General features: G+C 45.4%; 2 protein-coding genes across 3 annotated transcripts in view; one reads left to right on the top strand and one right to left on the bottom strand.

Moving 5' to 3' along the window:
• SCRN1 (secernin 1) overlaps positions 1–5189 on the top strand; it is a 65316-nt gene extending 60127 nt beyond the window's left edge. For both annotated transcript variants that reach the window (XM_040259708.1, XM_040259707.1), the window contains exon 8: positions 1028–5189. In XM_040259708.1, the coding sequence (XP_040115642.1) occupies positions 1028–1186 (159 nt within the window). In that variant the 3' untranslated portion in view covers positions 1187–5189. The remainder of the gene's footprint in view (positions 1–1027) is intronic.
• A 2961-nt stretch (positions 5190–8150) lies between these two features.
• WIPF3 (WAS/WASL interacting protein family member 3) overlaps positions 8151–22971 on the bottom strand; it is an 81123-nt gene continuing 66302 nt past the window's right edge. The window contains exons 6-9 of the mRNA XM_040259706.1: positions 22521–22670; positions 21483–21584; positions 12370–12446; positions 8151–10351 (exon numbers count right to left, since the gene is read on the bottom strand). Of these exons, the coding sequence (XP_040115640.1) occupies positions 10328–10351; positions 12370–12446; positions 21483–21584; positions 22521–22670 (353 nt within the window). The 3' untranslated portion in view covers positions 8151–10327. The remainder of the gene's footprint in view (positions 10352–12369; positions 12447–21482; positions 21585–22520; positions 22671–22971) is intronic.

The raw sequence follows: 22971 nt of genomic DNA on the forward strand, positions 1-22971 counted from the left end.
GCTGATGGTGCACTAGCTCTGTCCAGGGCTGCCTGCCCTGATTGCTGCTGGTGCACGTTTTAGGTGGATGACAGTAAACCCGAGTGGGGGGAGAATGTCACTCCCTGACGCGCAGTGCTCTGGTTATTTGGCAAATGAAGGCAGGGGTAGGAAGGGCTGTGGGTTCTGAGGCATCCTACACAAAATTTCCAAGAGATGAGGTAGGTGAGGCTGGGTGGACTTTGAAATTTGGAAATGACCATTGGTTTGAGTTAAGGCAGCACTGGGAGATGGTGGATGAATGGTAATATCCGTTTCTCTGTTCTGGGAGTAACTGGACAAACGAAAGCTTCTCACTGTCATCCACTGTGAATGAGTGACTCTCACTTGGAAGAAGAGATGTCACCCCTTCAGAAGAAACAGTAAATTGGGGATAGACATGCCATTCACGGATCCATTTATTCATTCAGAAGGCATTGTTGAGAGTGCCTCCTCTGTCCCATGGAGGAACACAGAGATCAACCTAGTTCTTACTCCCTGGGTGATTGTGGTCTAACAGGAGACCCAGGCAAGTAGACAGACCATCACAAGACAGGAAGAGAACAGCCATGGCAGAAGGAAAGGCATTGGATGGGGGAGCCCCGAGGAAGGGCATTCTGAAGGTGGGCACGAGCTGACCAAGTGTTGGCAGGGAGCAGGGTGGCCTGTGCAGTGGCAAGGAGTATCATGGGTTGGAGGAAGGCAGCTAATTCAGTCTGGCTGCAGAGAAAGGAAATGCAGGAGGCAAGGCAGGAGGTGAGACAGGCAGGAGCCTTGTGGGCTGCAGAGGGCCTTTCCCACTGTCACTCAGGAGTCTGGATTGCATCCTGAATGCAGCAGGAACTCTGTAAGTATTCTGGTTGGAGCAGTGACATCACCACATCCTGAGTTTAGAAGCACCCCGTGGCAGTCCCGCAGGAAGCCCACTGAATGGAGTGGGGGTGGGCCCTCAGGGGGCTTTCAGCATCCACTCCAGTGGCCCCGACTCTTTTTTTTTTGTCCTTCTCAGGAGCAAGGTCAGAAGCTGAGGAAGACGATGCTGGAACTAGAGAAGCAAGGCCTGGAAGCCATGGAGGAAATCCTGACCAGCAGTGGCCCCCTGGACCCCACCGAAGTGGGGGATCTCTTCTATGACTGTGTGGACACGGAGATTAAGTTCTTTAAGTGAAGTAAGCGTTCCCTTTCCCCTTCTTATTTAAAATTTCCCACCTTACTAAATTACCAGCAAAACAAACCACTCTCCTGTCCAAGTAAAATGAGAAAGTTCAGATGCGTCAAAGTCACAGTCCCCTTGTGTTCTGCCTTGAACCTCACAACGCCGCCCCTTCTTCTGCAGCATAGATTTCCTCCTTCTGCAGTGTAACGTGTATCCCCTTGCCTGTTGTCTGATCGTATGACTGACTGTGGATTTTAAGCTGCTATTATTGTATTTCAGTGACAGTGGACACATTAGCTTTTTCATAGGAGGACTAGAGTCCATCAAAGCCGTGGAAGACAGGCTCCGTGGCGCCGAGTTTACGGGAAAGGCAAAATCTCTTGGAGTCTTACTCTTTCAGTAGCGGTTTCTTTCAGGTTAACAAAAGGTGTTTGTCTGGCCCTGAGCTCTTATGTGTGTGTGCCCCAGGGAGGCTTCCACTGAGACACTGTGCACAGACCAGTAACGCAGAATGCCCCCGGCTGTGTCTTCTGAGATGCAAAACAAGTGGGAAGGAATGAAGGGGGCTCTGCTGGCTCCAGGCACAGCTCCTTCCGGATTCTCTTGATCCGAAAGAACCTGTGCACTGCGTTCGTGTGCAGTGGATGCACACAGATGGCTTCCACCTTCTGTGGGAGCTGAAACCTGCCCACCCCCCACCCCCATAGGGATTCAGGGGCGGCTGCGCAGGTAACACTCCTGATCAGGGAGTGGCTTTCCTACAAGGCAAGGGGCTGTCCCTGCCATTCACCTGCCGCGTGGATGCGCTTGTGTCTTGAAATGATTCCGGGCCTAGTTTAGAATTAATTAAATGGCCCTGTGGCAGAGTTCCACCCCACAAAGCTGCAAATTTCTCAGCTAATGAAGGAAGGAAAAGGAGAAACTTTTGGCCGTTTAGATTCCGGTTAAAGTAGCTGGAATCTGAGCAGCCACCCCATTATCTCAGCAGAGACTTTAATTAAACTGATTTGTTTCCCATGTTGTGAGCTCATGAAGGATCTAACTTGCCAGCAGAGCTCAGGAGAGCATGTGAAGACGACCAGATGGGCTCAGCACAGGGAAGACAGAGGGCAGGAAGGCGACAGATGGATGGAGAAGCATTGCACTCCAGGGGACAGTCCCACCCCCGCCCTTCCTGCCCAACCCTGTTACAGCCCACAAAGCTGAGGAGAAAGCACCTGGCTTGCCCTGATCTTTCCCTTTATTCTTCACGCCCCACATGGCCCGGTAGCCACTTTCAGGCTAGTAGCTGAAGTGGGCAGGTGGCAGTGGTGGCAGGGGTCTTACCTCCAGCTGTTGAAACTCTCAACCACTCTTGACATGGACAGAGGCAGAGATGAGGAGGAGAGGTGTACATGTTAATACAGCAATGGCTGGGAGGGCTGTGGCTTCATTTCTCCAGCCTGACCTGCACCATCTGGGCCTAAGCCCCTTCACTGGTGATAGGTATTTGCAAAGGGAAATACTATGAGTATCAAGAGTCTTGGAAGTGATTTCCAGTTAGACTCGTTTTCCAGCTGCAGTGTATCATATGCCACGAGAGCTGGAGAGGAATTGGGCCCCAGACACAGACGTAGACACTGAGGGTCACAGATGTCACTGGAACAAATCTTTTTTCTCTACTAGCTCCCCTCCAAGGGTGTAGGCATAAGAGCACTGTGAATTTTTTGCCCAGAAGTTTTGAAAATGTGAAACCTCTGTGAGTGATGAGACATGGGAGCAATATTTGAACTGAAAAAAATAACAGCAATCGTTCACAGCAGCTTGTGGTTGCTGAATTTTGTCTGGGCTTGGTCTGGGCTTTCAGTGAGAGCTTAGGGTCTCCTCTTAGGTGGCACGGACATTCTGAGAGCGTCTGTCTACAGCTGTTGAGTGGGGAAGGGCAAGGCTTGAGGATGACACAGGCACCTCATCCCCTCCCAAACCCACCTGCTGAGTGGTTATTTAAAACAAGATGATGCAAAAAACCACTATAAAATTCTACCATGTGATCTCTCCTTCCCCTGTCATAGAAACAGTTCATCAGACCTGGTGGGTCTGAGATACCCAAGGTGATTAGGGGTTTGAGCAAAAGAAGTCTAGTGAGAATAAATTACCTAGAGGTCCAGCTTTCATTATTATGGGCCAAGCAAAGGTCACGGGATAACCCAGCCAGCCTTATGCCATTACCCAGCCATTGTGCAGTGGGAAACAACAATGAGCACTTCTGTTAAGGACATTGACCTTAGTCCAGCAACCCAGAAAAAGGCCAACTATAACTGAGAGTTGTGTGGGCTAATGCTATTATCACAATTGTGATGCCACCGTCTTACCACTAGAGGGCGGGGCAGCCCTTTTCTGGCAGAAGTTAAAGAGGCTGGGATGCTTTTCTTAGACTTGTACAGAGGTGTACAGTTAAAGCTTGAAAAATAGCAGTGGACAGATTCTTTGTGCATTGAGATGCGTGGGGAAAGACAAGAAGAGAGCAAAGAATCTGCTGATGTGGATGTTCACTTCTAGTGACAGTAACAGTTTGAAATATGCAGTTGGATTTTGAGGACACTTGCTGAGAGGGATGTTTGTTTTTAAACGCTCCTAAAAGACTCTGTTTTTAAACGGTCCTAACAGACTCTGTTTTTGAAAAATGCTTATCATTATGTGGATAATTTCTTGAGCAGGGATTGATTTTCTAAAGGGAAAATGAATATATGCAAGGTGAACTATGAGAATTAATGTTTAAAGGTCAGTGTGTAAATAGCTTCCTAAAATGCCATTTGTGTATCCATTACGATTTGGGGGAGGGGAGGGGGCTGTGCACACCTTGTGCAGAATAAGACGTGGCCTTGAAGGACAGACTCTCTCCCCTGTTCTCACGCCCTATAACCAAACATAAGCTAGTTAGTCTTGGCGAGTAGATGGGATTTACCACTCTAACTAAGGAGAGCGGAAGCTCCAGTAAAAGTAAATTAGCAAAGCAGAAGTAGTACTCCTTCATCCTTGGAGATGGTCTGGAATTTTAAGTAGAATAAGGACATATTTGAAATTACGGTGAATCTTTAGTGCCCAGTAACATAAGACAATGTTATTATTAGGAAGAGTCATTCTTATAAGCTAACAGAGCAAGTGTGTGCCTATTAGATTTAGCAGTGAAGTTCCTTCACTTTTGGATGGATTATTAGTTGTAAAAAAAAATTATCAACGAGGCAAACTCCTTTGCGCCCTGCTGTCATCCCAAGCGGGTCCAGTTGTTACACAGTTCTGCCCAGCCCAGCAGGAAAGCCAGGTGGGGCCAGTGTATCTGTTAAGAAACCACGGACTGCATTCTTGACTGAGGAGGAGTCCAGTCATCTCTGGAGAAGGTCTTCAGGGAAGCCACTGGTGGTGCAGAGGTTAAGGCGTCTGCCTGCAGTGTGGGAGACTCGGGTTCGATCCCTGGGTCGGGAAGATCCCGAAATGGCAACCCACTCCAGTATTCTTGCCTGGAGAATCCCATGGATGGTGGAGCTTGGTGGGTCGCAAAGAGTCGGATAAGACTGAGTGACTTCACTCACTTTCCCGAGGGGGCGGGGCGGGGGCGGAAGGGGGCGGGGCGGGGGCGGGGCGGGGCGGCAGGTCGCCCCGCCCAGCACTGCCTGTGCTTCCCTGTGGTTGTGGCCTTTCATTCCACGTGGTCTTAAGTCCCAGCTCCTCTCCTGTGGTTTGTGTCAAACGTGCTTTATCTGACTGAATCCAAACATCCCAAGATTTCTCGTGGGGATGAATATGTATATGTTTGCGGTCATGTTGTGAGAAGTTGAATGTGCGAGCTGGAAAATGCTAGGGGCAGGGAATAATAAAAAAGGAGACCCTTGCTGTTTCCTGCAGTGGGAACTGACTGTGTCGTCTTACTAGCCTTTTGTACAAATATCTACAAACCAGATAACTTTCCCATCCAGTGCTTGCCCTTGGAATTGTCTCTAAATACATGAAACATACAATAAAAAAGTACTGAAATTAATGTCGCAGGGCCTCTATCTTGTGTTTTATTAATAATGCGAGCATTGGCCACAACATAGAAAATGTATGAAAGGGGAAATATTTTATGACTGGAATTTTTGGAAAACCCAGTCAAGTTAAGTATTTTCTTCATTTATCCATTTTGTGAATAAACTCACTCTTTAAAATAAACACAAAACCATGACATACCACCTCACACCCGTCAGGATGGTTATCAAGAAAACAGAAAATTAGTGTTGGTAAGGATGTGGAGAAATTGTAACCCTCTGCCTGTTGATGGGGATATAAAATGGTACAGCTGATATGGAAAACAATATGGAGGTTTCTCAAAAAATTAAAAAGAATTAAGCCATATAAGCGAACAATGTTATTTTTGAGTATATACTCAAAAGAGTTGAAGGTGGAATATCTCAAAGAGATTGTTTTACACCCGTATTCATACTAGCATTAGTCATAATAACCAAAAGGTGGAAGCAAGCCAAGTATCCATCAATGAATGAATCAATGATTTGTATAGACAAACAATGGGATATTCAGCCTTATTCACACAACTCTTGACACATGCTACAACAAAAATGAGCCTTGAGGACATTATGTTAAATGAAATAAGCCACTCTCAAAAAAAGTCAAATATTTGATTCCACTTTTATGAATTGCCAAGAGTAGTCAATGTCATAGAGCCTGAAAGTAGAATGCTGGTTGCCAGGTGCTGGAGGGGTGGGAATGGAAATGGGGAGTCTTTGTTTAAGGGGTATTGAGTTTAAGTTTTGCAAGATGATAAAAGAGTTCTGGAGACTGGTCACACAACATGGTGAGTTTGCTTAACACGACTAAACTGTACACTTAAAAATTACTAAAATGGTAAATTTTATGTTAATGGGTATTTTACCAAATTAAAAAAAGTCATCAGAATGGCTGGTGCCATCTATGCCAAGTGTCTTTATTTTAAAGCCATAGAAGCTCCATTAGAGGAAAGGATGCCACTTAAGAAAGAAACCAGCTCTTCTCACTCTTGTGACCTAGAAATGCCAGGTTACTTCAATGATTCTATCTCCATGTGACAGGGAAATGCAACTGAATGTCTTGTTCTTGAAAACAGGACTTAGTCACTGGCAACAAATGACCTATGTCAAGGTCAGAGTAAATGATGACCCCATTATATGACAAGGAGCTGCTGACTCTATTTTTATTCTCAGCTCTTTTCCCATCAACATAAAACTCCTGCAAAGTTCCAGGGTAACAGAGGGTGTATTAGTTTGCTAGGGCTGCCATAATAAAGGGCCACCAACCAGGTGGCTATTTATTATCTCACAGTCTGGAGGCTAGAAGTCCAAGATCAAGGTGTTGGCAGAGTTGGTTCCTTCTTAGGGTTGTGAGGGAGAACCTGTCCACACCTCTCCCCTACCTTCTGGGGGTTTGCTGGCAATCTTCAGCATTTCTTGACTTGTAGAAGCATCACCCTAATCTCTGACTTCATACAGCATCCTCACTGTGTAATGTCTGTGTCCAAATTTCTTTTTATAAGGATACCAGTCACATTGGATTAAAGGTCCACCATACTTCAGTAGGACTTCATCTGAACTTATATCTGCAACAACTCTATTCCTAAGCAAGGTTACTTTCTGAGGTATGGAGTTAGGAGTTGAGCATGGGAAGTTTTGGAGGATGCAGTTCAGTTCGTAACAGGTTCGTGAAGGATGCCAGGCCTCCGGGGGCATGGTCTGAGAACCTGGAGCTTGCTTCTGGAGTCCACAGCCCTTCCCATTAAGTTGCTCCGCTTCCCCTTCTAGGCACCACCTCTTCTACCCAAAACTTCCAGTTGCCTGGAACTCTGGCCACTTCCCCTCCTCCACAGTCAATGGCTTTAGAGTTCATCATCCATTTTGTCAGTTATCTTGGGCCATTCATTGCTTTCCTTCTCCACTCAGATGGGCCCTTTTGGTCATGTGAGAGCTTATCTGTGCCTCTACTAGTAAAGACAGCAGATAAAACAAGTCAGGTCCTTAACTAATTCAGATGCAAAGTGTGTAGCAGCCAACTTTGAAATTAGTTTCTAGATGAGATTTATTTCAGGAGCATCTATGAATTGTAATTACTGCTGTCTCCTTGTTATCCCAGCTGAGCTAGGGATCTGAGCAGCTCAGTGAACATCTGAATGGAATGCCTGGGACACAGCCAGTGAGAGCTGAGTGTGAGACTGAATGTGTAGTAAGCAAACTGCTCGTACCCTGCAGTGTGTATGTTTGTGTGTGTGTGTGTGCCTGTATACACTGATACCTCGGTCTGTTGTGACCTGAGGGTTGAAGGCTTGCCCAGGTGTTATGTTACTCCATCTTCACCACTATACACTATATTTATGCCTCTATATTACAGATGAGGAAACTGAGGCATAGACTGGTTAAACTTGTAAAATGCAGAATCAAGATTCAGATCCGTATTTTCCCTGAAGCCAACATACCTGTCAGGCAAACCTTCTCTCTCCTGTACCAGGTTCAAAGAGGCCACCTGAAGTCACTGTAATGGAGACGGTGATGAGACTGCTCCACACAGGAGATTTTTCAGGCATTTGCTAAGCTGAGGGGGTGGTGCTAAGTGTATTTCAAGCTGAAAGCTGCTCCATTTCAACACAAGTTAGCAGAATTTGTAAGCATGTTTGATATTAATAAAAGTGAATAAGTATAGTGTTATCTACTTGTTACAAAATACATTTGACTTTTTCCCTTGTTTGGTTTTCTCAAATACCTATTCGTTTAATTACCTACAAAAGTCAGGAAAACATTCTGTAGTTTAGTTCAGCGGTAGCATAGCTCCAAAAAGAAAGGCCCCATTTCTAGCACAGAATGTTACAGCAAGTGCTGGGTCCTGTGTCAGTATCCTGTCTGAGCCTTTCTAATCCTTAAAGATGGTTGGCTTAGATTGGTGCTGGTGACCGTCAATCAGCTTTAACAAGTAAACAACTGGAAGCATTCCCACTTATTAAAGTTTATTAATACAAAGAAATGAATCTGCAGAGGGAAGATCAATAAATAGAAAATACACAGGAAACACTGGGAGAGTCGCAGACCACAGCGTTGGGGAGATTACTCGAGGATGGGAGGGACACTCTGTTCGAGTTTGTGGTCCAGAGGTGAAGTATTTGTCCTGCCGCAAGAGTTCAAAGGGCAGGAATTCAGTGCTGGGTCTGGAGGAGAGATGTGATGCCAGATTCCTGAGATTTTTCCCTAATTGCAATTTTTGGTTTCTGCACATTTCTTCCCTCTGACCTCGAATAGTTCTATTTTGAATTTCTATCCAAATTAGAACATCAGTGGTGCAGAACATCAGTGTGTAAACACCTCATTGGGGCAGGCAGTCTAGTCTGAAGGTAGAACGGCTTTGGTCTAGCGCCTTCTTAATCATGATTGTTAAAAAAAAAAAACCCTTGTAATTATTTTGTACAACTGGGAGAGAGGTGGAGTGGATAGTGTTATATTTAAAAAGTTCTGACCTTTTGGAAAGCTTGCAGAACCAATAAGACAGATCAGCTATATGCACAGCTGATGACCTGCAAAAGCTTCTTTTTCATTGATTTAGCTGTTACAGTTTGGCGTGATTTATTCCCCAGGGAAGGGAACTTGACGTTGCTCAGTGGCTTCTGTTTGGAAAGAGAGAGTACGCAATGATGGTGGACACCATCTCAGGGTCACCCTCCATTCCAGACAGGAGGTGGTGGATGTGGTCACATGTTTGCCAAAACCCCACTAACGTCTGCTTTCTGCGCATGGCGTGTTCTTGGCATTACATCCTCAAAGTGTGAGGGCATGAGTGGGCTGTTTCAAAGGAAACATTTTTCACTGTTTTCTTTCCACCTCTCCCGGATTTCCTTTAATCTGCAGCTGTTTTGAGCACAGATGAGGGGTCAGTCTGCTTTTTTCTATTTTTCTCTCCTTCCTCAGTCACAGCTTTCCCTCCAAGGATGAGGTCAGGCAGCAAGCAAAAACACACTTTCATTCCCTTGCCAGCCCCAGAAAAAGGGCATGAGAGGAGCAGCCACAGGTCACAGCCAGTCCTGACCCATCCATAGGGTTAGCTGAACTCATATACTTTTCCCCTCTAGTTGGGTGCCAGCACAAGGACTGGGGGACTCTCAGACCAGCTCGGAAAGGTGCTAAGGTTTGCCTGATGGGTGGATCCAGGTTCCCTAAGGGTGGGCGGGGGACACTTGATATTTGAGGCAGGTATTTCAGAATATGTTTTAGTCGATACTTTTTCATGTCATGCTTTCCATGATAAACCCTGCACTCAGGGGAGGAAAAAGAAAAGATCTCTGAGACAGAATTAATGATGACTTATGCAGGATTCTAATTTGCAGGGAACATACTGAAATCTCCTTCAGCTCACCTCACCCTGGCTGCCAGGATGGGGGTTCAGAGGGACAGGAAGGACCATCGCAGAAACGTGGGCATGAGGGGCAGTGTAAACAGTAAGAGCGTTGGCTACCTGCAGGACTGTTCAGTTACACAAGGGGCCCTGTGTTCAGCCTTGGAGGGACTGAGGCCACTCTTGCCTTCGATCTGCGTTATATTTACATGAGGCAGCACAAGAATCCTTGTACTGCAGGATGGGAGCAGGATGTGGCGTCTTGTCCACCGGGGGCCGTGTGGCGGCATCTGGGTGAGGGACACGCTACTCTTGGGGAGCCGCGTTGTTCATAAGGCATTACCTGGTTTGATTTTGCAGTTTGTGTGATGAGACTAGAAAAATCATGCCAATAAGAAGCCATTGTGGATACTATGACTTTGGGAAACTAAGGAATCTTCTAAAAACAGTTGCAAGTCTAGGGAGGGCCAGCCTGCAGACGTATTTACAGTCATGGAATGGATACTATGTGGTGGGACAGGGCTGTTACCTGTGCCAAGGTGCACTTTTAAAAATGGAGAAATAATGTGCATGTGTTTTAAATTATTCAAATAATAGTTGACTATAATACTGATTTAAAGCCTGTGCAAAACACGTATTTACAATAAAAGCTCCATTCAGAGCCTGCGTGTCAGCTGAACTCCGACTTGAGAATGGTGAGGTCTGACGTTCTCCTGGGGATGCCCACCCTGCCATATGGACCTCCAGGTGGCTCACAGGACGTCGGCTTCATCCGTCTTCTCACCGGAGCGTCTTAAGGGCTAACTGTGGAAACACAACAGTGTTACCAGGTGGGGTCAGAGGTAAATAAACCATCCCCAGGGCTGGCTTTCCCTCATGCCTGCAAGGCTGCCAGGGTCTGATGGTTCCATCATATGCAAGGTGTTGATCTTCACCCAGCGGGTCGTGTGTGGAAAAGGAAAGTGTAGCTTGTTTCAGGTGGGGACCGAATGTTATCAGAAACATTTTAGGGACCGTGTACCAGCAGACCACTTGACGGGAAGCTAAGAAAAGCTAAGAACTTGGTGGCGATCTCGAGACAAGGCAATGAAAAAGAGAGAAAGGGCCCCAGGCTTTCAGATTTCCAGTTTAGGGCTCCCAGCCTTGCGTGGATCACTTGGGCTCTGGCCCATAAAAGAAGAGCACCCCCGGGGCTCTGTTCACCATGTCTGAAACTCCGTGATTTCTCCGGGCAATTTCTTTTTGCCTCACTGAAGTAAAAAAATGAATTAACATGGTGTCCACCTAGACATAAAGATCTTCTTGACTATGGGATGCCCAAGACAGACTACAGTCCATCCTTGACTAGACTTTATGGCCCAGGGGGTTCAGATGTGTGCCTGCCATGAGGTTAGGGACCAGACAGTATGGAACGTTCCATCATGCTTATAACGTCTGGAGGTGAGGGTGACTCCTGTCCTGGCAATTCTGACCTGCCAGGGAAAGCAGCAGTGAGGGCCAGTGGAAGGAGCATGGACAAGGAGTCAGAGGTCTGTAAGTGTGACTTCAGGTACTCTCCTTAACCCCTCAGAGCTTGGTTTTCTCATATGAAAAAAAGCCATTAAAGATAAGTCTCTCCAGCTTATATCACAGAGTTGCTAAAAAGGATCCAATGAAATAGCATATGTAAGTTCTCTGAACTATAAAAACTTGTGTAATGTAGGGAATATTATTTTGATTATTACCATATTTTTCTGATCACGGGAGTAATGCATTTGTTGTAGAAAATTCAGAAATTGCATAAATGCACAAATAAGTCAAATTCAGTCATAAGCTGGCAGAGTGAATGCCTGTTAACAACTTTGTGTATATTCTTCCTATCTTTTTTTTTCTCTGTATATATCCTTCTTCTCTGAACTACAATCATACACCCACCCAGTTTTAAACCTACAATCATCCGAGTATGTTTATTGCAGTTCTCAAAATTGGATCAGTCGTGGTTAGAAGGGAAGGAGGGTGCTTGTCCTCCTTCAAGGAACCTTCACCTCCCCCAGCTTCCAGGAACCTAGTTCATTCCTTCTCATATCCCTTTCCTTCAGGTTCCAACCTAACCTGTGGGTCCTGCCCTTTTGCCACATAGCTCTGAAACTGGAGGCCAGGAGGGGACGAGAATCCCTGTTTTCAAAGAAGCAAAGGGCCTTTAAAGATGAGACCCTGTCCTGTGCAGTGAGAAACGTCATCTCCGCCCAGGTTAGAAAACACACGCTTCGTTCAAGTTGCTTTGTGTGAGCATGAGGGTATTTCTTCAAAGCCTGTCTTACACGGGCAGCTCTCTGCTTCCCCCTCCCCCAGCTTTCCCCTAGCCACCAGCAATTGAATTTTGAGGCTAAAGTGGTTAAATTAAATGACAATGTTGATGGTAGAAACCTGCCCCCGCCCCGGGGGGCGGTGGTGGTGGTTGAAAGAAGCCAGGTACTCTATAGATGACAGAGAATACTGAGTTATGTTTTATGCATGTTACAGAGTTTTTCTCTTTAGGCTTCTCAGACCAGGGTAACGAGGGAAGGATGATGGCAGTGAGCAGGGTGATGGTTGCAGAGGGATTCCCAGCGGTCCCACGTGCCAAAGCAGCTTCTGATGATTCCAGAAAAGCCCTCTTTCACTCTTCAGGTTTTGAAATTATGAGTGGTTCACCCCAGCTGGAAACACAGGTGCGCATGTGTCTCCTTCCCCCAGGTAAAACATGAAGCTATTAATATGAAGGGGAAAGCAAACCTCAACAGCTGTGTGCTTCTTGAGGAGGTTTCCCGGTTTTACACTCAGGGACCAGAGAGCTCTGTTACCTGAGCGTTTCTGCCTTTGATGTCATCAGAGCTCTGCCCGCCCGCCTCGGCGTGGAGCCAGGGACCAGGTGTGCGGCCTGAAAGACACAGGAAGCATCTCACCATCTGCTGGCCGTGGGCCGGCTATGCGCTTCACAAAGCCTGGCTCCGCGGGCACTCAGGGCAAAGGCGTAGGAACCAAGGGTAACGTGAGCCCATCAACCCGAACCCCTCGGGCTCCTGGCCCTAGAGCGTGTGTTTCCACTCACTGCTTCTCTGTCACAGACTGTGGATACAGAGGCATCATATCCACTGTGCTGGAAGGAGAAGAAGTTATGAAGGGCTCTCATCTAAATGCAGGTGAGCCTCTCAGCCCTGAACACCCCACCTGCTACAGACTCACTCGTGCGTCCAAATGAGCTGGCGCCCTGCTAGCGCTGTTTAAAAAAGGAGTAAAAAGTATATCTTGACACAGCTCAGGCCCTGCCTATGAGGATCCAACTCATTCTCTAAAACATGCTAGGTGTAAATATTACACAATTATAAGTATATGAACATATATTCTCATAATTAAGAATTTGAAGAATATAGAAAAGATAATAGGGGAAAAACCCTAAAGTGCTTCCTCTCTGCCTGCCCTTCTCTCTAATCCCAATTATTTATCCCAGAGTCACCTCCGCTAAAAGTTTGGTGTTTATCCCTCCAGCTTGGCTTTACTTTTTGGCATTTACTTACACAGATGTGTATGTATATAGGCAGATGCGTGGTTTGGTTGATCTAGCCAAGTTTTAAAATCCACATTCCCAGGAATTCCAGAACTTTTTCTGTGAGCCAGGTAATCCAAATGGTGTCCCTGTGTTTCTTTCTGTCTCTCTGTGTCCCAGATGTCTGCTGCATTTGGTACAAGACTTTTCTGTCTGCTTCCATCACCGTCTAGGAATTAAATATCCATGTCCCAAAGCCCTTAAAACAATTCATGCTGCTGTGCAACTGACTAACATGAAAACCAAAAATATCCATCACAGATTATTTATGATAGTAAAAAAAAAAACCCTGATAATAACCTGCATTCAAAAGCAGTGTTCAGGAAATCTAGGGTTTCTTATCATATGATGGAGCACCAAGCAGCCATCTGAGTGTCTACAAAGGCTCAGAAAATTTGGGTTGATGTTTGAAATGTAGGAGAAAAAAGCAGGCTAGAAATTGTATAAATAGCAATGCCTCAACTATTTAAAGGGCTTCCCTGAGAGCTCGGTTGGTAAAGAATACACCTGCAATTCAGGAGACCCTGGTTTGATTCCTGGGTCGGGAAGATCCCCTGGAGAAGGGATAGGCTACCCACTCCAGCATTCTCAGGCTTCCCTGTGCCTCAGCTGGTGAAGAATCTGCCTGCAGTGTGGGAGGCCTGGGTTCAATCCCTGGGTTGGGAAGATCCCCTGGAGAAGGGAAATGCTGCCCACTCCAGTATTCTGGCCTGGAGAATGCAGAGTCAGACACAGCTGAGTGACTTTCACTTTTTTTCAACTATTTAAAAATCCATTTAAAAATGTAAATAATATACTCAACTGATTCCTTTTGTATTTATTGCTCTTTAAAATCTCTTAAAAACACTTTTTGTGTTTTCTACAAAATGAACATATACGTCATCTTAAGAATCTGTTATGGTACGATACAGTTTTTTAAATGAACTACCACATAGAAGGGTCTCTACAACTTACAAAACATTAATCCAGTGGGTCCTGTAATTTTCATTACAAAACTTTTAAAATTAATGAATGCATCTGTTCTAGGATAAAGATTTTTTGGGGCAAATGGCATAGGAAGTACTAGATTTTTAGCCAAATTTGCATGGTCAGTTGCTGCAGTCATGTCCAACTCTTTGGGAACCCGTGGACCATAGCCCACCAGGCTCTTCTGTCCATGGGAATTTTCCTAGCAAGAACACTGGAGTGGGTTGCCGTGCCGGCCTCCAGGGGATCTTCTTGACCCAGGGATTGAACACATGTCGCCTGCGTCTCCTGCATTGCAGGCAGATTCTCCACTGCTGAGCCACCGGAGAAGCCCCTGTACAAAGTGAGACGCTGATATACTTAATTCCATGCAGCAGTATGGCCCTGAAACTACTGTTCTTAGACTTACCCCAGTCTGCTACAGAAAAGCCTTCCTTTAGACCAAGGTTTCTTAACTTGGCCCTATTGACATTTGGAGCTGGATAATTCTTTGTTTGGGGGAGGGGGGCTGCCTGTAGGTTGTAGGTGATCTCACAGCCTTCTTAGTCTCTACCCACTAGATGCCAACAGCACATCCTCCACGCCCCAGAGACCATTTGTGTCAACAAAAAAAAATGTCTCCAGACTGTGCCAAATGTCCCCTGGAAGGCAAAATCCCCTCTTTGAGAACAACTGGGCAGCAAAACAAGCTTCTCCATAGGTAAACAGTGCCCACTAGTTTTTATAAATATGATGGGAAACAACAGAAGAGCTAAAGGATAACCAATTTTTTCATAAAACAGAAAAGAAAACTCTACATCTTGTAAAAGAAATTTCACTGCTGCTAGAAAAGGGTGGCTGAGAGTTGCCAGGGTTGCCTCAGATTCTTTTAATTCAGCTATCTCCTTGGGGGGTGGCATCTCAAATATTTTCTTATGAGATGCCACTAGGATCTCTTAGAATTCAACAAACAGCCGTTCTGCTTGAAATGGCCTTCATATGGGCTGTTTTCCTATAGGAGAGTATTTCAGATTCACTAAAATACTGGTTTTCAAACTTTTGGTACCACAATATGCAGTAAGAAAGACTTTTTCCATTTCTATCCAATCACACGTGTCTACTGCACACAGAACAGCCTGAATGACCATTGCTGCTGCCTCCTGGTAACCAGATGGCACCTCTTTCTCCGGTTATTAACACAGCTGTGTGTCCAGAGCTGGTGGCTACAGAGCTGCCGACTATGAAAGACTTCTCTGAACAGTGGGGCTTAAACAAGAAAGGCTACTCCTGGGTGGAAGGAGCAGCGGCCTGAGGGCCATGCTGACTTCCAACTTTACTTTTTGTCATTTGTGAATCAGGCCAGCCTTATACCTTTCCCCAGACACAGAGATATTTTCATCTGTTAAAAAAAAATTTGTTCTGTAGCCAACCAACAAGCAGCTAAATACTGCAGGGCTTGAAAAGTATCCAGAATGGATTTAAAAACTTGGCTGGCCATCAAAGCTGGGTCTCTTGGAGGGTCTCCCAGAATGTCTCCCAGTCTTAGAGTATAATTCCAGGGGCTGGGTGAGGAGAAAACAGACTCCCTGGGGAGGCAGATCTAACTGTCAGCTCTGGGCCAACTCGATCTCTCTGAGGTAGGGTCCACATGGCATCAGGTGGAAAGGAGCAGTTATGGCGCAGAGAGTCACATTGCGTATCTGAAACAAATGGGATGTTGCATGTACTGGCCTCATGTGCAGAGAAGGATTACTCATTGGACCGTGACACAAGAGGCAGATGGTTACATGCAATCAAGAGCACAACTCTTTGTGACTGGAAGCGTTCCACTGGCAACACTAACCAACTCTTTGCAACACCATGGACTGTAGCCCGCCAGGCTCCTCTGTCCATGGGATTCTCCGGGCAAGAATACTAGAGTGGGATCTCCAGGGGATCTTGCTGACTCAACGTGGGTCTCCTGTACTGCAGGCAGATTCTTTACTGGCTGAGCCGCCGGGGAGGCCTATCCGTATGACACAGAGGTTTCTGTTTCCCTTCCTATCTCAAAGCAGCTCAACAAATATGAAGCGAGATGCAAAACTGAAGAGGATGCTCTTACTAGATGGCTCCAGTGTAGCCTGTGGTGATGAATACGTGGACTGGGCCAGAGTTAGGGTGCCCTCCGCTGTATTCCCCAGGGGCCTGTATGTCCTGTGACCTGTATGTTGTATGATTACTTGCAGGAGGGTTAGCCAAAATAATTGGGCTTCTCTGGGAGTAGCTGTTTTCTTTTAAAAACAAGGAAAAGATTCTGTTAAAAATATATTTATCCAGAAAGATATTGGTTTGAACTCTAAAAAGCAACCTGGACTCATCATTTTCCCTTTTGAATACGGAGCCACTGAGTCTGTAGCTTCCTTTCTACTGGCAGGTGCAGCCTTTCCTCTCAAGTGAGCCGAGGGCACATGGGGGGGTCTCCCTAGGCCTCTGCATGGAGAGCCCTCACCTGAGAAGGCACCCAGCCCACCCTTGGTTTGGTTCTATGCTGTTCCGGTATGTCAGGCAGCCCTTCCATGTCAAGAAGAAGCCTCAGGCTCTCCTGGCTGATGTGGAACAAAGAGCCCCGCCTCGAGCCCTGGTTCTGCCACCAGCTGTGGCCATGAGCAGGCCACCCTACTTCCACGTGGCTCCTTGTGCTCACCTGGAAGGAACTGGGCTGGGAAACCTCACAAGGCTTCCCTTGCTCTGATGCTGGCAGCCTCTCACAGCCTCTAACTGAAGGACATGATGCATGTCACTGGACATGATAATTCTCGTATCTGCTGCAGCTAAGCCTTAGAAACTGCATATCTGGCCTCTCCTCTCCTCCCTGGCTGTCACTGCCCCAGTTGACGTTGGTCTGAGGGACCCACCACCCCATCTAGGGAACTTACAGAGTCACCCTATACACTATAGGGCCTCACTTCCCTCCTCGGGCACTCAGACCAGGGGTGGGCTTAATCATCGACCCTCACCCCATAACTTTGGAATTTTAAAATTAGTTTAAATGATTTTTAAAAGTAATGTATATTTATTTTAGAACTCTTGGACAAAATAGTGAGCCATGAGGAAAATAAAGATCACCCAGCATTCCGTGACTAAGGGATAACCAGTCCTAACACTGTAGTGGATATGTTTCTAGCTTCTTCTCTCTTTTCTTTCTTTGTTCCACTTCTCCCTCCCCACATAAGTTCATGAAACAATTTCTTTTTAAAATTAATTTAGGTTTTCTTAAAAGTTTTTTTTTTTTATGTGGACCATTGTTTAAAGCATTCATTGAATTTGTGACAGTACTGTTGTTTATATTCTTTTTTTTTCGGTGTGAGGCCTGTGGGAACTTAGCTCACTGACCAGGGATCAAACCTGTATTCCCTGCATTAGAAGGCGAATTCTTAACCACTGGACCACCAGGGAAGCCCCTAGATTTTACTTAATGTAATTTTAGTATACTAGGTTGTTTTGTTTTTCTTTTCAAGGTTGCATTGACATTTTCCCATGTCACTAAATATTCAATAGCACTACTATAATAGATGTAGAACATTCTACCCGGTGGCTCTGCCCTAATTTATTTTATCTCATTGCTGGAAATTCGTGTTGTTTTCAAATTTCTTCTGTAAATGGTTTAGCAACATATTAAAATATATGTATGTGGATTTTTTTATTGATTAATTCAACAAGTATTTTTTGAGTGTGAGTGCCTGGCCCTAATGGCTCAGTGGTAAAGAACTCCCCTGCCAATGCAAGAGATGTGGGTTCGATACCTGGGTCAGGAAGATCCCCTGGAGAAGGAAATGGCAACCCACTCCAGTATTATTGCCTGGAAGATCCCACGGACAAAGAAGCCTGGTGGGCTACAGTCCGTGGGGTTGCAAAGAGTCAGACAAGACTTAGCGACTAAACAAAAACAAGTGCCTGGCCCCATGCTGGGAGCTGACAATAGAGCAGTGAATAAAAATTGATATTATCCTAGCCCTCCAGAGCCTTACATTGTACTTGGGAGATAGACAGGAGACAGGTAAATATATAATATATCAGGAGGTGATGTATGCTTTAAAGAAATGATAGGGCAGCATAAAGAGAATGACAGGAAGGGCTGCTATTTTATCTGGAGTGATCATCAGGGAAGACCACACAAAGGGATGTGGTCACCAGTAATAATCAGGCGTGGCTAAGGTAAGCACACTAAGCCAGAGGTCCTTATTACCTAACCGCCCTCTGTAAAAGCTGGAAGAAATACTTTGGCACAGGCATTGTCTTCTGATTCTCTTAGTACTGGGACATCTATTTCTTTGATGTTATGGTGTGAACCACATCGAGCTGTTACTTACTTCAGTGTCTGGTGGAAAAGTTTCTCTGCTAATGGATATAATGGTAGCCAATTTTGCTATAAGTATAAAGTAAATGTATTTTAGAAAATGAGTTGGGCCACAATGAGATATAGCTTCATACCCATAAAGATGGCTACAAACAAAACAAAATACCAAGACCAGAAAATAAGTGTGGGTGCTGATGTGGAGAAACTGGAAGATTTGTATATACTAACAGGAATGTAAAAGGGAACGCAGTATGATAGTTCCTCTAAAAATTAGAAACAGAATTACTACGTCATCCAATTCCACTTCTGAGTATATACGCCAAAGAACGGAAAGCAAGGTTTCAAAGAATTATTGGTACATCTGTGTACACAGCAGCATTGTTCACAACAGCCAAAAGATGAAAGTAACCCAAGTGTCTATTGATGGACAAACAGATAAACAAAATGTGATAAATACATACAATGCAATATTATTCAGTCTGAAAAAGGAAGGAAATTGTGGCATGCTACAGCATGGATGAACCTTGAGGACATTATGCTAAATGAAATAAGCTGCTTTCAAAAAGTCAAACATAGCATGATTCTACTTAAATGAGGTACCAAAAGTAGTCAGACTCAGAACCAGAGAACCAGAAAGTACAACAATGGTTGCCAAGGGCCCAGGGGAGGGGAGAACAGGAAATTGTTTAATGGGTATAGAGTTTCAGTTTTGCAAGATGAAAAGAGCTCTGGAAACTGGTTGTACAACAGTGTAAATGCATTTCACACTACCGGACTGTATACACAAAAATGATTAGGATGGTAGATTTCATGTTATCTATTATTAAACCACAATTAAGTGTAAAGAAAAAAGGAGTTGGGATGAAATCAATCAATCAATCAGCCACTTTCCCAGTGAACTGACCATGATGAGGACAGTCTGGCTGGGAACACCAGAGTGAAATTTTATATTTCAGTGTCTGTCTGTCCTCTCTTCCTTCACCAGCACGTGACTCTCTCACGGATAGATCAAGGGGATCGTTTATCTAAATCTCTCCAGTGCTAAGGGGCTTAATAAGTATCTGTCCATATGATGATGACTTCATCCATACTATCGTCATTAAAGTTAATGAATATTTGTGAGCTATGCATTTTCCCAAAGATTCCTAGTGATAGGGTTTTGCACTTTCTTTTTATTGTGGTAAAATACATATAATATAAAATTTTCTATTAACAACATTTAATACATTCCCATGGTTATGTAGTCATCACCACTACCTTGTTGCAGAACATTTTCATCAGCCCCAAAGGAAACCCATACCCATTAGTAGTCACTCCCCATTCTCCATACCCTCCTGCCCTTGGCAACTGCTAAATCCACTTTCTGTGTCTTTGGATTTATCTATTTCAGGTATTTCGTATCACTGGAATCCCACAATATGTGGCCTTTATGTCTGCTTCTTTCACTTAGCATAGTGTTATCAGGGTCCATCCATGTTGGAGCACGTATCACTGCTTCATTCCTTCTTACTGTCCAATAATATTTCACTGCATGGCTCCACCGCATTTGGTTTATCTATTTACCATTTGATGGGCATTCGGGTACTTTTCACCTTTTGGCTATTGTGAATAGTTATGAATACCTGTCAGATATCTTGTTTGAACACCTGCTTTCAATTCTTTGGAGTGGAATTGCTAGGTCATATGGTAATTCTGTTTAGTGAATTGAGGAACCTAATGCATTTTAAAAAACATTTAAAAAGCTGGACAAAGTCATCTACTAAAGAAAGAAACAGCTCATACTTGCAGAGTGGAGACAGGGAAGACAGCACTGAAAGCACGAAGCCTTAGGGGGTTTGTGTGCTGTGCGTCAGAAGCACAGAGAGAAAGCAGGCAAGCAGGCAGAGACAGAGCTCCAGAAATGTCACAAAAGAACATGGAAATAGCCTCATCTGATGGAACCAAAGTCATCTCCCAGACCATGAAGACCTCTAATCTTGGGTTACAGGTCAATGGCAGAAATACAAGAGGAAAACTGTAAGAAGAAATGTAATCAGATAAGCATGAACTGTATCAGGCTCACACTCACATAATCAACAAGGTTTTCTCCGTGGCGCCCAGGAATGGCAGGGACAGGCTCATTTAATTGTGCTAGGAGGCTCCTGCAATATTTCATGCCCAGCAATGCCATATCATTCCCAAAGCATATCTTCTTTTTGAAATGGCAAATGCCCTTTCTGGTCTGTAAGATGTCCACTCATGAGTAGGTTCGGTTTATTTTTTAACTACTACTTCTTGATGACCAGGAGATTATTCTGGTGTGGACACTGATTTGAACATTTCTCTGAACGGAGAGGATCACAGCACAGACTGTCACCTGTGTACCCTGGTAAGCTGTGTGGGGTAAAGCTTTTCTTCTATTCTCAGGGATAAGACTAGTTACCATGGGCTCCAAATGTAGCCAACTTGGATTAGAATCTACTAGAGTCTGAAGGCTGAAGAACTACACAGCACTTACTGAGAAAGGCTATATAACAGAAAGACTTTTAAAACTCTTCTTTTGTAGTGATTGAGGGCAGAGATTAGCAAAATACAGCCAGCAGACCAAATGCAGCCAGTGCCTGCCTTCCCAAATAAAGTTTTACTGGCAGACAGCAACGCCCATTTCTTTATGTGAAATCTATGGCTGCTGTCATGCCCAAACAGCAGAGTTGAATTGTTGTCATAGAGACCAGATGGCCAGCAGAACCTCAGACATGTCCTCTCTGGCCCTTTAAAGAAAATATTTGCTAATCCCTGGCTTAGGATAAGGCTCTGATGACCTGCAAAGCAGGTTGCCACTCCTGACCTTACCCCTCAGCCTCAGACCTGAGTACCCCCTGCTCAACCTGGTCCAGGTCACCTCTCCCTTGCAACCCCACAGGCACGTCCACTTGTCTCTGCCTGAAACCAGCTCCTTTCCTGCTCCTTCTTCTTGGTGCCACATCATCCACCCAGGCCCAGGTAGATACTCAGAGTTCCTTTGTATAGCCTGTGGCCCGTCAGTGCACCCAAGCACCTAATTCTGGAGGGTCAGGGAAAACCAGGAGTCTTAGCGAGGTGGTACTTACTTCTGGGGATCTTGCTGGGGTAAATCTTCTGGCATGGTTTATACTCATCCGGAGGAGGAAAATCTTCCATGGAATGGAACGTGAATTTAGATTCAAAGTCATCTGCACACAAGGGAAATCGCAAAATCACTCTCATTACTATGATGATCCAAGTTTTAATAATTTCCAGGAGCAAACAGGTTTGCCTGCTCAGTGCAAGGTTTTAATGGCAGGGCTATTCTCTTCTAAGACATCCATTCACCTCTTAACCTTTAGTATTAATACTTATCTGGGACAAGGGGGAATCAGGACAAGTGAAGTCACAGACTTTTCCCATCATCCACCCAACTTCCTTCAACCAATGTCTTAAGGAAGTTTCCAAAGGGAGCAGAAGTGCCACAGGCCTATCCAGGGCCCCCAGTCAGAGGTGGGGAATCTGGCAGCAACAAAGGCCCAGCCAAGTTCCTGTGGCCTGCGGTCCTTCCTGTGCTCCTGAGGAGGACTCTAGGTTGGGTGGAGAGGGGTGGAAAGAACAGGAGTCCTCAGCCTGCCTGGTGGGAAGAAGCCCAGCCTGTGTCCAGTTGGGGATCAGGGCTTCCCGAAGCAAATGGTTCTGCCATGAGCCCCTGATGGCAAGAGGAGAAGGGTCTTGTGGCTCTGTTATGAGTTGAGTTCCTGCTTTGTGATCTAGGGTTTGGGTGTGACAGTAGCTCAGCCCACCAAGGGGTCCAAATATTTTTGGTCAAAATATTTGACCCTAGATGACTTTCCTTCCTAGTTCCACAGGTTTGCCTTAATTGTTCCTCTGCTGGTGGGCCTTCCATCCATCCTGTCACCTTGTGCAGATCAGTCTGTCAGGCTTATGTCTGATTTCTCCATGGAGACAGGTGTGCACATGTGCACGCACACACACACACACAGAACTTAAATGTTGGGTTTCTTCTCTCTCTGTAGTCTCAACCAGAAGGTTGGGGAGTAGATTCTGGAACCCCTCCCCCAGAAAGCCTCAAAAGAAACCCTATTTAACACAACCTGTAGGTGGTTCTTCACCCCACTCACCAATGATGTTCAGGCTTCCATTCCGCAGCTGACCTCCGGGCTGCTGGGTCGGGGTCCAGGCTAGGGCCTGCTGGCTCCTGCTGGAAAGCTCAGTGGTGGGTGACCTCGCAGGGGGTGCTGGGGGTGGGTTGAGTTTTCCCCCGCTGGTCCCTGGCAGAGAAGATGACGGTGTATTCAGATATAGGACTTTCAGATGGAAGATGCTAGGATGGTAGATGCTATAATCTTCTGGGAGAGGTGAGGTATTGAGATCTTTGGGTGTAAGATGATACAATGATGAAATGGCAGCCTCTCGAGCCAACCTTCTTGGGACTGTGTCCCAGTCCTCCTGCTGGAGTAATAACACCACCTCTCTGTGCCTCAGTTTCCTCATCCATAAAATGGGAATAATAATATATATACACATTGCTGGGCTTCCCTGGTAGCTCAGATGATAAAGAATCCACCTGCA

This window comes from Oryx dammah, unplaced genomic scaffold, assembly GCF_014754425.2.
Source record: "Oryx dammah isolate SB20612 unplaced genomic scaffold, SCBI_Odam_1.1 HiC_scaffold_18, whole genome shotgun sequence".
Classification (NCBI taxonomy): Eukaryota; Metazoa; Chordata; class Mammalia; order Artiodactyla; family Bovidae; genus Oryx; species Oryx dammah.